Source organism: Diadema setosum, chromosome 22, assembly GCF_964275005.1.
Source record: "Diadema setosum chromosome 22, eeDiaSeto1, whole genome shotgun sequence".
Taxonomy (NCBI): domain Eukaryota; kingdom Metazoa; phylum Echinodermata; class Echinoidea; order Diadematoida; family Diadematidae; genus Diadema; species Diadema setosum.
Window position 1 is genome coordinate 6,875,035 of NC_092706.1, and position 17,622 is coordinate 6,892,656.

General features: G+C 37.5%; 1 protein-coding gene across 1 annotated transcript in view; it reads right to left on the reverse strand.

Annotated features, from left to right (window-relative positions):
• Positions 1 to 17,622, reverse strand: part of LOC140245588 (von Willebrand factor D and EGF domain-containing protein-like) — a 119,529-nt gene that overhangs the window by 16,614 nt on the left and 85,293 nt on the right. The window contains exons 24-29 of the mRNA XM_072325152.1: positions 15,940 to 16,035; positions 8,485 to 8,580; positions 5,141 to 5,236; positions 3,811 to 3,906; positions 1,602 to 1,697; positions 1,045 to 1,140 (exon numbers count right to left, since the gene is read on the reverse strand). Of these exons, the coding sequence (XP_072181253.1) occupies positions 1,045 to 1,140; positions 1,602 to 1,697; positions 3,811 to 3,906; positions 5,141 to 5,236; positions 8,485 to 8,580; positions 15,940 to 16,035 (576 nt within the window). The remainder of the gene's footprint in view (positions 1 to 1,044; positions 1,141 to 1,601; positions 1,698 to 3,810; positions 3,907 to 5,140; positions 5,237 to 8,484; positions 8,581 to 15,939; positions 16,036 to 17,622) is intronic.

A 17,622-nucleotide genomic window follows, 5' to 3' on the forward strand; every position in this document is an offset into this window, starting at 1 on the left:
TTAGGTGAAGGAACAGCTTAAGTTTCCTTGTGATTGTTATCGTTCATTTACTTATGAAGGTAGAGTTTTTTTTTTTCTTCTTCAGCCATGGAACTGCAAATGAGCTTAATGGTATATAATCGTATTAGTCGCAAAAACCCACCATAACTTCTACCTAACGCACGGTATTGTGATGTATCTTTTATTTCTCATTCTTAATGTAAACTTATCGTCCAAATTAAACGTTTCAGGAGCCAACACGTGGCTAGGAGTCAATATGTCTAAGTGGACACACATGTGATCGTCAACCAGGACTTAATGGCCTTCTCTAATCAGCGACTCAGATACCATCTATACATCTAACCCCCTCTACAAAACGCCCACTATCTCTTCATTAAAAAGCATCTTTATTTTGGTCCCTTCTTGAATCGCAACAGACAGACGGTCTTATCAAGATAAACATGCTTACATGAATCTCCGATTCGCTATGTTCTAGACTTTGTCAAGCCAACGTCAAATGATGGTGATGTCGGTCCCGCATACTGTTTTCTCTAACCTTATATTTGATTATAATTTACAACATCCCTACTCTATAAATCTTGTCATGATATCAGATGATATCAGAGTTGTTCTAATCACTAATGTTGTGGACGTAAAAGTCCCAGATTGTTTCGCATCCTCTACTTTCCTTGCATATTCTGTATCTATGTTATTGCATTTGGCACGTCGTTTGGAGAAAACAAACCTGAAATAAAAACGTACCAAACCAAATCAAATAATATGACCAGTCATTTATTGGCATTGTCAATGTGCGTTTCTAGGTACATGTATATCGCTTCTTTCTATCCCGAGTTCAAGCACAGCGCATATATCCCCTAAAAATCTTTGAAGTATGATTCACCTCAAGTCATACAATGAGAATACCATGCAACAATAATCTAGTATCAAAATTCCTGTAGTTTGAGACTAGCGCCTTCATTTTTTTTTTTCAATTCATTTTCTACTCTTGTTGGTGCCTTCTTGGGGGGGGGGGGGGAGGTGCAATTTATATCAACTTTCACTTACGCGTCTGACAGCTGGAACCGGTGTAACCTGGCTTACACATGCAAACGTTTGGTTGGACACACTCGCCGCCATTCCGACATCCAGACGGACATATTGCTACAGGAAGAGAGGGAGAGGGGGAAAAATAAATCAATTAAATAATAAATTAAAATACAAATTATATATATATAATTATATATATATATATATATATATATATATATATACATTTTTTTTGGAGACAATTAAGGGTAGGGTTACACTTTCACTCCGAAACTAATAGAAGACAACAATTTATGGCATTACATAATCAATGTTCCACCTTTGACACTATTCACAAGAAACAAACGGGGTTGCTGACTTTGTGATATGAAATGGATGAATGTAAGTGTCTCCCGACCCCTTCTCCTTTCTATGAGAGAAAGAGAGACACACTGATTGGAAGAGGAAGAGAAGGAGGGAGAGAGAGAGAGAGAGAGAGAGAGGGGGGGGGGGGGGGTGAGAGACAAAGAAGGACAACAGGCCAGAGTGAACTTCAAGAATATTACACATTCGACGATCTACTTGTCACCACTGACCTTTGTGACACTTGCGACCCCTGTAGCCGGAAGGGCAGGAACATCTTCCGGGGGAGACGCAACGGCCGCCATTTTGGCACCTCGGCTCACAAGTTGCTGCAAACAGAGCCGGAACGGTATAAAACAGGAATATGTGTTATCATGTCTTTCAGTCAATGCGTAAGCTCATTTGTTTGCCCATGGAAACTAACAAGACAATAATATCCTTTCTTTTACTGAGGCTGATGGTTAGCTAAACTGTCGACATAATGCAGGTCCAAAGGACATCATTATCATCAAAAGCGACAGGCGGAAAGTTAATTCCACTACAGCACAGATTTTAGATTATGAAATTATGTATACTCAGTCAATTCATTAAAAAAGAAATATAGTTTTGAAGTATGGTCCTTTGAATTTATGATTATATAAATGGATTAATATACAGGTGAGATAAATGGATAAATAACATACATTTTATTATACATATCTAAAATCGTAATAATCGCATGAACTGGTCAAGTATAAATGCAGACAAAAAAAAAAGGTTGTAGCATCTCTCACACGTTTACAGGGATATGAGAAACGTCGCTTATATAGAAAGTAAAATGTTCATCTACTAAAGTCATATACAAATAAATGTTCACTAATATAAGTAAAAGTGCATTGAAAAAGAGGAAAGTGGAATATTCACCACAAGCGTCACTTGCATTGAAAAAAAAATTGGATAGGCGAAACTGTGATTGACATGGACACATCGGATGAGTCGCTCATGATTAGATTGCTATTATGACTCAAACTATATCAAATGGACATTAATGAAAGTAAAAACGCATGGTAAAAGAAGGTCTCGTGAATAGTAATTACACTTTAATAAAAACAAAAAGTACTTGATGGGGAACCTGCGGTTTACATTGACACTCAATCCCATAAATCTTTAATGATAGACTGTTATTATGACTTAAAGCCATATGAAAATAATGAGCACTAATGAAAGTAAAAACGCATAGTGAAAGAAGGTATAATGAAAAGTCGTCGCACTTGAATGAAAAGATTGATAGACGAAACTGCAAATCACACCGACACCTAATCGCATAAATCGTTGATGACCGATGAGGCATTTAAAGGGATAACACTTCACTAACTCGTTATTATTTCTTTTACTTGGGAATGTATAGTTTGATACAGTCATTTCTCAATTGAATGACCTAGCATACATATTCTTCTCGCCACTACTTACATATTTGTCATTATTCTAAATATCACTCTGCCCTTTAACAGCTGTAATGATGTATCTTAAATCGGTAATAATCATGTAGTGTGATATGTAAGAGCAATAGTATTATGTGATGTTGCTCTACGCTAACATGCTATTATGATTGAGCATGATGACACAAGCCTGTTGTGCATTTCGACATAATAAGGTTATTCATATTATTCTTTCCTTCCCTCCCTCCCTCTCTCTCTCATTTTAATCTATAAACATTGTTACAAACATGCATATATACATACACACACACACACACACACACACACACACATATATATATATATACCAATATACATAAAGGCTGCAATAACTACGTAGGAAAACTATTGGATCAAAATTTGGATCAAAATTTATGAGTTTAATGTTCAAAACTTAATTTTCGAAGTCTAGATATGCTACTGCAACAGCGCTAAAAATTCTTCTACAATACTTCTACTACTACTACGAACATTACTATTACTACTACTGCTACTACCTCTGCAATATTATACCAAAATATACATGTAAATGCACATTAGGTGCTTGGAAGAATTATCCACCCTACAATAATTTTTCGCCTCGTTTTGAATTTTGAACAGTCAGAATTCACCTCGTGTCTTTTTGATTGTTCAAAAGTTATTGAGGGTGGATAATTTCTCTAACATTCTACCAAATAATGTGTATCACTTGTTTTATAAAATGGTGACATGATTTCGATTCCGTGGCAGCCAGTTTGCAAAACTCGCGCGCCAGCACCAGTCCCAGGCTAAATGAACTGCACACACAAACGTTACATTTGTAATACACAAGCAATACCGCTGAGAGCGGTCTTGAGTACCGATCATTTAGTATAATAACGTCCGGTCAAAAGCACAGTTAGGTCCTTTAAAGAAAAATAAGAAACTAGTCACGTGACAGCTCTCAGCGTGTCATTTTGATAAGATCCATATCACATGGTTCAACTACTTGAATTTTAATTCTCACCTCTTTCGCATCTTCTCCCCGTGTAACCTTTCGGACAGGAGCACATGTCTTTCCTCACACAGGTTCCTCCATTACGACACGATAATGCGCACATGGCTTGGTAACAGACGAGGATAGGAAAGATAACATTTAAGAGATTACAAAATACATCGACAGATGATGATTAGACAAAGGGAGACACAATGTTTAGGAACACATACGTAAACAAGAGCTAAGACGGACGTACCAAGACATTAGATAGATAGATAGATAGATAGAGATAAATAGATAGAAAGATATAAATAGGTAGACAGAAATAGATAGATAGATAGATAGATAGATAGATAGATAGATAGATAGATGGACAGATAGATAGATAGAGAGGCAGAGAGAAAAACTAAGGGAGATGGACAAGAAAGAGAGGGAGAGAAAGAAAGTGAGAGAATGAGAGAAAGAAAAGATATACAATTATGCGGAGGTGAGTGAGAAGTGGGCATCTGCATACAGAGAGGAGTTAAATGTATAATTTGTTCTTCAAAGGTATAAATTATCAAGATGAAACAACTGTATCAATCACCAGCGATCAAAGATAGTCCCCGGTGAGACAGATATTAATGGAATATCTCTCCCGCGAGGAATAGCGAGATGTCCTTATACATCTCAGAAATTAGTCTGAATACACTTTTCCTGACGGCATTGATCAGAAAACGTGCCTTTCAACAGCGAGACATTTGTCAAAACAAATCACTTTTTTTTTTTCAAGACACAGAAATACGCAAATTCGCGCGGGGAACACGTGAAGCAAATTGCACAGACATCCGCTTCGAATGTATGAAATTCATTCGCAAACGAAAATTCATGCTACGCTTTCAATCTTTTCGATTTATGCATTGTTTCCTTAAATGTATCTCAAATTTTATTTCTCCATTCGATTATCTAACATTCATAACATTTTATCTGCTCATATTTACTTCATATTTTCTCTATTCATTATCAATCTGTAAGTTCATCTCTATAAAATTTCCTTGATAATAACTGGCTAATGATTAACATCATGTTTATACAGAGCATAGCTAGAATTCTCAAGGACATACCAGTTCAAAAATTACAAACATTTTCTTGAAAGAGAGAGTCTAAGATGACAGAAAACCATGACACTAAAGCTTCAGAATTATCATATTCCTTTAACAATAGCAACAATAATAAACAGTGGTCATACCCACGTACACACACAAACACACATAGACACATATATAAACACACACCTTATCTTCAAAAAATATCAGTATCATTATTACCAGTATAATTATTATCTGCGTAAGCAGACGTCCCGACATATACCTGTACCTACCTCTTTGACAGTACTGGCCTTGAAACCCGCGCGGACACGCGCACACACCGGGCCGAACGCACGTGCCTCCATTGCGACACATAGGTGAGCATGTTGCTGTTCCGAGACGAAGGTAAAGGAAAAAAAAAATGCCCAGATAAGATTGTACGTAGCTATATGCATGAAGAGGCGGATATAAAGACAAGTACACTCTCTAATATCTAAAGATGTAATCAAAACACCTTGTTAATCTAAATGACCAAAGTCAAGTTTCATGACTGTATAAGGAAAATGTTGTTTTTTTTTTCCATTATGGTTATAATGAGATACTTTATATTATCCTTATCATTATCACTACTACATTATCTCAACGAAGATACGAGTCTAGGGTGAGGATATTCGGAAATTAAGGACTTTCTTTTGGCACAAAAAAAAAAAGAAAAAAAAAAGTTAAGCACTAAATAAATGACGAGGCAGTCACGTGTATCCAGCACATTTAACAACCCATAAAATGATGAGTTTACCGACTTTGAATTGATCATACCGTCATATTATATTTTGTACCTGATCTTACGATTCCTCCTAACTTTCTTTCAGAATAGGTGTATGATGAAATATGTTTGATCTCAAATCACTTTATGTCTTAACGTGCTTTTCGTTTTGTGAGAGTATGAACACTATAATTGCGCGTAGGCTTACTAGACTATGGACAGTAAAACAAAAACAAAAGCAAATAAAGTAACCTTAATTGACCAAATACTTAGGACTTCATTGGTATTTATAATGATGAAAACAGACAAGGAATACACCTAATGGGAATGACCCCGAAATAACCAATGGAATTAAAAGTAAATGTAGAGAAAGACAAGAACTCTAGAAAGCAGAAGAAATAAAAGATACCAAATAGAAGAATAGATCTCTAAAGACAGATATAAGAACAGGAAGGTAGACAAATAGATGGATGCATAAAGATATTTATATCCATAAAGTACATCTATGGAGAGAGAGCAGGGAGGTGCTTATAGCACTTCCCTGGAGAGAGGGAGACATATGGCTTCACCTCCACGTGAATCTCTACTTGCATTTCCTTACCGTGAAAGGCAGTATTGTTTATCATATTGTCTGCTAGGAGCAGCTAATATGAACCATTCTTCTTTTTTTTTTTTTTTTTTTTTTTTGGTAAAAGCTCATAATTATTATGTTCTTTGCAGAATGAAAACAATGTGAAATTCCTAACCTGCTTTCTGAAACGATGATATTGGATTGCTCGTAAAGACACACAAAAACAGCAACAACAACACAACAACAACAACAACAGCTTATGTTTGATAGTTCTTGTGTCCATAATAAGGGAAGGAAGAGAAGAAAAAAAAAGTAATATGTCACAAGAAAGTTCTGAAAATCCCAAATTATCTTTTTACATCTACACCAAAGCAAAACGTCACGCAACTTCTTGTTAACAACAAATACACAGATATTACTTTTTATTGCCAACGAGTTCAAAATCAAGAACAACAATAATAGTACAGAGCACGAGCACGTTGCTCATTCCCCTCAGAATAGACAGGCCCCGCTATAATACACAGCGCCTCTCTCATCGATTTTGTTACATCGCTGCCTGAAGTACCTAGCGTCCAGCCGCTGCATCGTGGGGGGGGGGGGGGGGGGGGAGAAGAAAATCCTCGTTTAGTTTGGCGCAAACGTGACCGAGGGCTCACGTTGCCACGGGAGCACGTTCTTGCTTTTGCATTCATGTCCGTACCTCGTGCCTTTGAATTGTTTCATCCCATCAGTACCCTATGTGCTACCTTCTACTAATGCGCCATGAGTTCTACTCTCCCCCTTCATTTTCGTGAGCATGCCGTCTTTATGTACCGGTAAATTCTAAATCTCCATTATACGTAACTTAACCCAAATAAGGAACGGAAAACGGCTCTTCCATGTTGTAAATCAATGGAGAATTACTACTATCTCGAGAGCAACAAGGTGCTAACGCTGAAAGAGCACGTGAGGCGAAGACTCACTGATTCTAATAATTTTTCCCTGATATCAAATATTCACCAATTTCTATCTAAACATCATAATAAAGTCCTCATTTCGAAAATCAAGACACAATGAAAGTATTCAGCATAAATAAAGACACTGTTCTTTTGAATTTACTCTTGATGTCACGGCGACGTTTTCTCAAACTTACTTAAAAGAATCATAAAAGAAGAGGCCCGTCAATCCACACTCTCACCTTTTCCTCGAAATTCAGACTGAAATCATCCCGCATATTGAGAGACTGAGTCTAATCGATATCAATATGATCTTTACAATATCCTTCCACCCTCTTAAAACGAACTTGAATTAATGGTTTGTATAGCGGTGTAATAAATGGGCAAGCTACTCCGTGGACACTTTTCTAATGATTACCAAGAATCGCACTGAAATGACTAAAAAGAAGAAAACGAAATACCTAAAAAAAACAAAAAAAAAACACACACACACACACACAAACAAACATGGAAAGACGTGTGAAAAGTCACAAGAGGACACCCGGAATTGAGTGAATTACCCAATATCAAGTGAGAGTCACAAGAAGACGAAAAATCATTTGAGAGTCATTGGAAGGTCACAAAGTGATCGATGGAGAAGGTGAAAATGAATTGAAAGCCAAAGACGTTTGGAATATAAAGTCTCTAGTTACCCCTTTTCCCGAGCAAACGAGACACACATACACACACACACAAACAAAATAAAAAGGTATGGGTGCATCATCAGTTACAGTTCGTTATTCCGAAGGTTCGTTAATCCGAAGAATGAAATAAGGTTCGTCATCTCGAAGGTTTGTTACTCCGAAAACGAAAAAACATTCGTCATTCTGAAGGTTCGTTAGTTCACACCTTCTTTCCATTTTCCGGATTAACGAGTCTTTGGACTAAGAAACTTTAAGAATTACGCCACATTTTTATTTCATTTTTTCATTTTATTTTCTCCCCCATTTTTACATAAACTTCGAACTGACAAACCTTATTCGGAATAACAAACGTCACTCATATCATCATCATCATCATCATCATCATCATCATCATCATCATCGTCATCATCGTCATCATCATCATCATCATCATCATCACCATCATCATCATAATCCACACAAACACACAGTGCGTTTTTAAGTATGTGGGAAGATAAGATGTAAACGATCATCAACCATATCATCATCATCAGTATCATCATCCTTATCGTCATCATCATCATCATCAGTATCATCATCCATATCGTCATCATCATCATCATCACCATCATCATCAACAGACACACAAACACACACCGCGTTCTTAAGTATGTGGGAAAATGGGATTTAAACGACACTGACTTACGAGTAGAACACGTCGGCCCCGTGTACCCATTTCTGCAGATGCATCTATCCGGCGTAACGCAGTAGCCCCCGTTCATGCAATTCAAATGACAAGACACTGTGGGAGATAAAGAGAGAGAAAGTGCGAGCGATTAGGAGAATATTCTACATACCTGGGAGCCATTTATCATTCCATTATTACAAAGGCATCATTTCGAGGAAAAAAAAAAAAACCCTAATTGATATACCAGTGAATATATAAACATACAAGTCCGACATTCTGGAATAGCCTTGACTCTAACATCACTGAATCGTTGTCACTGAATTGTTTTAAACGCAAACTGAAAAGATTCCATGTACAGGTTTATGTCTAATCATACAACATGCAATTTTATTCGAACTTCCTCTTCTTTATCAGATTCGTTGTTTATTAGGTATTCCGGGTTTGCTTTTCGTTCTTTTTACTGAGTCATTTATGTCAAGGCTATTCCTGAATTAATGAATCATTATGTATCATGTGCATTTTTGCGCATTCATACAGTTACATAACTATGTTGCTCGGGTGACGAGGAATCCTGCAAACGCAATACAGGTGGCTATTTCGTTATGCTGTCATGTATCTTATTTGCTTCTCTTGCTCATTTTGCTTTCTTTTCCTTTCCGTCATTTTCCTTCTTTTCACAGTTTTCGTTACTAGGTTGTTTGTTTAAAGAAGACCAACCTTTTCATCTATGGGGACCTACACATTACAAGTTCTGCTTTTTAGTAGGTCCCCCACATTTCACGTTTGTAAAATTGTCTTCTCTTTTATTCTTTGTAATTATGACGCTATGTCCAGTCTGCTGTTTAATCGATTGTATCATGTTATTTGTATTTGAGATGTGGAACAATAAAATGAAATAAAATCAAATCAAAACATAGTGAAAACATTCCTGCACGAAATTGGTATCATGTTCGGAATTTTTGCTAACTGCAAATGATACACATAATGATATTCTACGACCGCAAGCACAATATTGATACTACTATCTAATTGAAAATGGGGTTTAAATAAAAGAAATAAGTAAAACGTACCACTGTGAAACAATCACAATCATAATTAAAAAAAAAATAATGTTCTAACACAGCGCTTCTGTGCACACGGAGATATCGTTTGTTCAGAAGCCGTATGGATATACACGACATCGTCTTGACTTGAAACTATCTATACCAACGTCTGGATATATGCGAAAAGTTTCACAGGATAAAGATTTCGCGCATTATTGCGTTTCATGAGAAGCTCATGAATATGTATGATCTCCCCCATGCGCAGTACGAACTTTTACGCTTTTGGCATTGATTGTGTGTGGTACGTTCGTTCCGTTGGATTCAGTCAGCAGTTCGCGACAAAGCTCCGCCTATCTATACGACGTATGACTATCGTAGTAAGCTCTCTGAGCGAATAAACTCCGCAAGCAAGGAAATACACTAATGACACCTATGAAATCCAATAGCCAAACGTCGTTTATCCGTGCGTCGTATATCAATAACAGAACTCTTTAGCGCACAGAGGGGGGGGGGGGGGTGGGGGGGGGGCAAAATACATATGGCTTTGTCATTCAAAGACAGCGAAAGTACCGATGACAATGATTGGCTGAAATCCCCCAACCATCAGAAGATGTGGAGATTTCTTTTTGATGTCTGTAGCATGGATGGGGGATACATCGAAATTCCTAAAAAATTACGATGTCAAGCTGTTCGACTTCTTGATCCTAGGTGTCCCACTGCAAGTCCCACGAATCGACCTGGAGTGTTTCAAAAAACTGTTCTTAAAGTTACAAACGACTTAAGAACGACTGGTGATCAGTTCTTGTGCTGAATCAGTGAAATTCTAATGAGTAGAGTCGTTCGTAGCTTTAAGATCAGATTTATGAAACATCCCAATCTGGTCATGGCACTGCACATCTAATCCTCGGTATCGCCAACTATACCTAGGTGACGTGCGCAAAGCAGCGTTTTAGATGAACTATGGGATACCTGAGGGGACAAATTTGCCCCGGCTTTAGCTGCATATGCACTTAAGTCAAGTTCTGTCTCAATCCAGATGTATTTTTTTAAATTTATTTTTTATTTATTATTATTATTTTTTTTTACGATTTCTTCGCTTTCCATTATGTGACCAGCACATTGAAGCCTTGCAGTAGTGAACCATGATTCTACTGACAGCAAATCAGGAAAAAAAAAATGAAAAAATGTCAAACTCTTTTTTTTTTTTTAAAGTTGAATTCTAAGCGAATAAACAAGCCGGTTGCAAGCATCAACGAAAGAAAAGCAGACGAAAATTGCATTGAATTGTATACATGAACACTGAGACACGCGCAAGACAAACGGAAGTGACAATGGCATCGAGGAATCCCACAATGCATCTGTGACGGACCTTTTTAGCATCCGCAGAAAACTTGGCAATACCGAGGATTGCGCAATCCTCCTCAGATGTCTTTACGCGTGAGAGATGTTCAGCTTATGTAGTATGCTTTTAATTTATGTCGTTGTGAAAAAAGAAATGAGGCGTTCTACGAAAACAACGTCACTGGCAACGAGACCCGAAATGGATCATGCCAATAGACAACTCATTCCGACATTGTAATCCTAGAAACTGTCCAAGTACTCTAAGATTTTGCTGAAATATACGCTCATTTCTTATTCGCTTGTTACAATTTCATCGATGTCAAACCATGTAAGTTTTCTCTGAAAGCTAAGAAGAGTTTCATCGTTGGTAAAGATACTTCTTGAAAACGTGTGTGGAGAAGACAAGGGTTATCCTCTTCGATGAAGATGGTGATGACTATGATGTCATCGTTATCATCTTCTTATCATCATCATCTTTATCATTATCATGATTTTCAAAATGAAATAATATTAACAATGTTAACAATAATAATAATAATAATAATAATAATAATAATAATAATAATAATAATAATAATGATAATAATAATAATAACGACAATTAAACGACATAAAAAACAACGATTTCTCATCCAATGGACTCTTAGAATAATCGATTGTATGCTCCTTAACATTAAGTGTTTGCTATAAAGAATCTTGCAGAAAGTTAAAGGCTGAATCATTATATCAACCACTACTATACCATCCTGTTATTTACGAAAAAAAAAAAAACATTTGAGAAATTTTGAGAGTGAAAAGATTCTGGAAATACAGAAAACCAATATAAACTGTGGCATGAAATAATCGATTTCAAAAACGATTAGCGAGGAGATACTCCGAGCGGGAAGGTTGGCCCGACTCGGACATATTCGAGAATCCTCGTAATGATTTGTGTATATCTTTATCACTGATCTCTATGTAAGTACACACACAGCCGAGGAATCTCGACTCAGTTGACCACTACCTATGATAGAGCATACGCTTCGATGCATATTATTCGCTGAAGGGCGCCACCTGTGGTTTTTGAACGTACCCCGATGGGCAGCGATTGAAGATCGATTCAATCGGGGCCACCCCAAAGAGATTTTTCTCTTTTGGGGAAAAGCTCTTTGGGCCACCCATGTCTCCTTGAAGCGCGACCGCGTCTTTAATGTTCAGATAATCAGTGACTTTGGACGATCACGTTTAGACGAACGTGATAACAAACAAGCTCTTTTATAAGCCTGAAAACCTTCTATTTCCCTTTTAAGAAGTATATAAACAGTGCATGCTCAAGAACTTTTTTTTTTTTCTGGGGAGACAGAGACAGATGTGTGTGATCATTATCGTATAGTTTCTAGAATAAAACAATTAGTGGCAAAATGATCAAAAAACATATAGCTCAATCAAAAATCCTATCTTCAAAAATTCTTATGCCCTCCAGGGACACAGCCAAATAAGGAAATTACGAAAAATGGGCAAAACTAAATAATTCAGTGAACAACAACAGCAACAAAAACAAAGGTATCCGCCAAAGGCAGGCCTAAATAGAAACATAATCATGAATTATAAGGGGGAAATATAATTAATAACGTGCTGAAGGAAATGAAAGGAATGATTGTGGTAAATGAACGTATCGAGAAGGCCAGGAATGACTAGGTAAAGATATTCCCGATCTCCAGCTGCGTAAATACACACTTTTTTTATTTCTTTTTTTTTTTTGCCAACAGAAGGCAGCTTTAGAGCAAGACGAGTCAGAATAGTCAACAAGGCACATGGTTTGTCAAGGTCAGCATGTAGAATGAACAAACAAGCTGGTTGTGTGTCGCCTAATAATGGGTTCCAGCACTGCGCACACACTCTACTATACAGCCCAAATACATATGGGCAAGTTCGTGTGCTCACACGTGGTAGGGATACCGATTTCTGCGTAATTACAGGCGTTGCCATGGCAACAGACAACTTAAGGTTAAAAAAAAATCCCGAGACATGCAGGGTGAAGCGCACATACTTAAAATGGCTTCGAAACTTTCTTACTGCCAAGTTCAACTTACTGATAGAAAATAAAATGTTGTTTGTTGCGGCGTGTTAAGTTTTGTTCTTTCATTTTTACTATCAGAGATGAAAGACGACGAATACGGCTCATTCATCAAACTTTGTCTGAAGAAATACCGAGTAACCCAGTAGCATAATTTCAGGAGATGAAAGAAAAAGACGCTTCATACTAAAACATTAAGAATGAATGTCTACCACGATCTAAGACGCTAAATTCCTTTTACATCATAGCTTGTGTCTGCTTCCAGATCACACTTAAAAGGAAGAGTAAAAAGGAAAATAAACACAAGGCAAGTGCCAAATTGTGTCTCGCCCATTCGCGTACAAGGAATTAATATTTTTTATAACTCCCAGAAGTTAATTGACCTGCTTATGACCTTTGACCTTGTGGTGACCTTCATCACCCCAAGGGACATTTACCATCCAAGTTTGGTCACAAACTGGCATAGGGATCAAAAGTTATGAGCCACAATCAAAACGCGCCCTAAAAACATAACATTGGGCCCTAAAAGTTTGTTGACCCCTGTATGTGACCTTTGACCTTGTGACGACCTTCACCTCCCCAAGGGACATCTTCCATCCAAGTTTGGTCACAAACGGACAAAGGGATCAAAAGGTATGAGCCATAAACGAAATGCGCCCTAAAAACTTAACATTGGGCCCCAAAAAAGTTCGTTGACCCCTGTCTGTGACTTTTGACCTTGTGGTAACCTTCAACTTCCCAAGAGACATCTACCATCACCCAAGTTTGATTGCCATTGTAGCAACATGTGCTGAGTTACGTGTGATAAGAGAGTCTTGTAAGTAAACTTTAACATATGACCTCAAACGACCTTTGGCCTTATCATGTGACCTCTTACGGCACCATAACATGAAGGTACCGCCAGTGCATCCATCACCCAAGTTTGATTGCCATTGTAGCAACATGTGTCGAGTTACGTGTGATAAGAGAGTCTTGCAAGTAAACTTTAACGTACACTGACCTCAAGTGACCTTTGACCTTATCCTGTGACCTCCAACGGCACCATAACATGAAGGTACCCCCAGTGCATCTATGACCCAAGTTAGGTTGTAATCCAAGCAACTTATGTGAAGTTATTTGTCAAAAGAGAGTCTTGCAGGTAAACTTTAACATAGAAAAGAGAGTCTTGCAGGTAAACTTTAACATTTGTGACGGACGACGGACGGACGCCATTTGGATCCCTTAGTCTCGCCTTCACCTCCAGTGGGCGAGACAAAAAGTTAGTGTTTTGGAGTCCTTTTTTCCATTTTTAAATGTATATATGTAATCTATATATACATATATTTTATTTTTTTTTTGAAGAGTTCATAATCATACCACGGTAAGGTTTTACAATACCACACGAAATTGATCAAAGTGACTTAATTAGATATTTTGAAATGCATGAAAGAAGATATCCCATGGTACAAAACAAACAATACACTGCTGATTAATTCGGTTGGGAAACAAGCGTTCGCAGTTCTCATATCGTATTGCTTGATTTTTCATATTGATACGTTTAACATGGTTCAATGATATACAGTTTCCTCTCGAAATGAAGTTGATTCAACCTTCTCTTTTGCTTTTTTTTTTTTTTGCTTTTTTCTTGCACATGTATCAATCAGAGAGATCGTTACGCTAAATGCGGCATGCGCCTTCGTTGTGAAACAATGCTTCGAAAAAGCGGGAGCAGGGACCAGGAGCATGCAAACAGGCACTGTTGTGTAAATCAATAGAAAGGATCCATGGGGGAGGCCAAAGAAATGCTTGATTCAACCCAATCAGCACCAATATTTCAAGCGTGTTATTGTCTTCAAATACGGACAGGTTGGTTATGGTAATGAGGAGTTCAAGAAACAAACTATACAGCAAATAAACGTGCGAATTAGTGCAGAGTGCATGCATGAAACCGGAAATGGTCTTTTAACTGTATTCTAACTGGGGGGGGGGGGGGGGGGGAGGTCAAATGTCATAATGTAGATTATTTCAACTTTTAACCATTGAAATTAATCAATTCTAGTGTAAATAAGCCTGAAAAAGTGCATGCAACAAATTTTGGCAAAAAACAATAGAAAACAAAAGGTCGAAAACACAATAAAATACATAAGAAATTAACAAAACAATAAAAAACAAAAGAAATTGATTTCGATTGTGCTAATTTTTTTCAAGAAAATTGTTAGATGTGTCTTGAGGAATTCTAACACAAAAATTTAGCAATCCTCCAGTCTTTTTAATGGAGTTATAGGTGAAAATATGATTTCATGCACAAATTTGCATAATTAAATTATTAAAGATAGAAAGGCAATATTCTTCTATTGTATGACCATGTTATCTTGTAGTTTACATCCAGCTCTATCTTCAGGCAAAATTTCGCGGCGATCCCACGATCGGCGGCCGAGATCTGAAGGGGGGGGGGGTCAAATTGACCCCCCCCCCCTCAGTAAAAACTTGGTCTCAAATAGCCCAGTTAGAATAGGGTTAAATGGTGAATTCACAAGCTTTTGCAGGAGATGCACTTATTCAGAGCAGCAAACCGAACACGTTACTATCTCTATCCATTGCGTGTGTTTGTGTGTGTGTGTTGTGTGCGTATAATTGCAAAGCACCTCATATTTCTCAGTGATGCTTGTTGGCAAAAACTCCTTTTCGACTGCCACGTATAACGCACGGGACTGTCCTAACATATAAATGCTATGGAATTTTTTAATCATGCCATTGTGTTAAATACTGTATTTTTGGTTTATGATGACTAGCATATCAAGTAAAAATGACATCAAAACGAACAGCTGTTTATCATCTCGAGATTCAAGCGCGCAAAAATTGAGATAGTGAAGCTGCTATAAGATTTTGATAGCGCATGCATGGATATGGCTTTGAAATCTAGCTACATGTGACTAATATGACAGAAGAAAAAATGCATGGATTTCTCATGCCGTCGTGAATATTTGGCGAATGTCATTTTGGATGATATATGTTTTATAATTTTTCATTAAATATTTCTTGAGGTGCACTTACTAATCTCACACGTGCGTCCCGAAAACCCAGGCCAACAGTGGCATCTGTTAAAAGCTGTGCAGCGACCATTGTTTAAACACGCAGGTTCACAAAGTGCTGTGGTGGAATGTGAATAAATTTGCAATAATAATATCATAATCATTATTCTAAAAGTTTTGTTTCTGATCCATATAACTCTGTGTACCTTTTCATATACTTCCATTTTCTTCTCTTCCTCGCCGTACGTTGAAAAGGCAAAGAGTAGTAGTGGTATTAGGGCGACAGAGAAAGCACAAGAACAAAGCAACGAAAATGCAAGAAAACAAGAAATCTAACAGCGAAAACAAGGAGACGCTGTGGTTAAATAAGAGCTGATTATTATCACAGACCTTGATACAAAGAGATTGTGCGATAACAACACAAAACTTCGGCCCATGAAGAGATATAAGGACATAAACTCTACTAAACGACATATGATTGAAATGCAGTGGGCCATTAATAAATCTGAGGGTGGACGTTGGACGAATAAATTGATATGACCTTACCGAGGCGGACCTAAGACAGCAGAGTCTGAGAAAATTGTGATAAAATGATTTTGTGACTGTTTGTCGCTTTCTTTCAGTGCCGCGATTCATCGAGCTCAAGATGTACGAGTATATCATTCAATCGCTAGATTTCCTTGCAGGAAAAGGCTGGTGCCCATGGAATGCTAAGATTATTTCAAATGAGGTAAACACGTTGCAGGAAATCAAGGTATTACAGTACGGATGTCTGCGTAACTCCTCCATATACCATTTGTAGCTGTTTGGATACAGTGCAAATGATATTTCAAGATGGCAGAGTGGGAAATGTTAATAATAAAATGGTACACTGATCGCCAGGATTAGTGCTCCCCTAAAACAAACACAAGACCAACAAAACCAACAAAACCAACAGATAAACAAACCGACTCAATGCTGAGGGGCCTACACGTCCCTTCAAGTTGATTGGAACTCTTTTGATAAGAATAAAAGGAGAGTTCACTCGCCAGCGAGAGTAATAAATTAAAGGCGATTTGATCATATCGTCACACCCCATGGGCTGTTCATATTATACATTTCGTTGGGCTTTCAAAAGGAAACTGACATGATTGTAACAAGTGCAAAGCAATAACAGCTACGCCACGTGACGAATAGAAAATAAACAGTCAAACGAATAAGACAACTTTGGATACACCATTTCAGAACACAAGAAAACCATCAATAACAACTAAACAGCAATTGTCTCTGTCATTTTGAAACAAAACAAAACAATACAATACAATGTAATAAAAACATAAAACAGTGATCCATCCAGTGAGAAAAAAAACAAACAACCTATTTCTGTTTGTACTCGATTAAGGCGTGTTACATTTAAATACAAGATGGGTACCGTTAGAGGAGCGGGGCTTAACAGGCATGACATTGTTGTACAGCAGAAAAACGAGAATTTATGTCGCAACATTGTACAATGTATGTCTGATAGATCCACGTGGAAACGACTCGAACCCAATGGAGCTTCTTCAGCATTACGAACAGTAGAGGGCGCCAGAGGCGATAGAAAAGTGACTACGACAACTAAATTATTTTGGTTGAAAGCTTCGTCTCGTGTTGGGCGAAGTCTGAGCTGAGAGTTTGTATAATATTATTTCGCTTCTACTCTTAATAGAATTCGGCAAGATCTCAG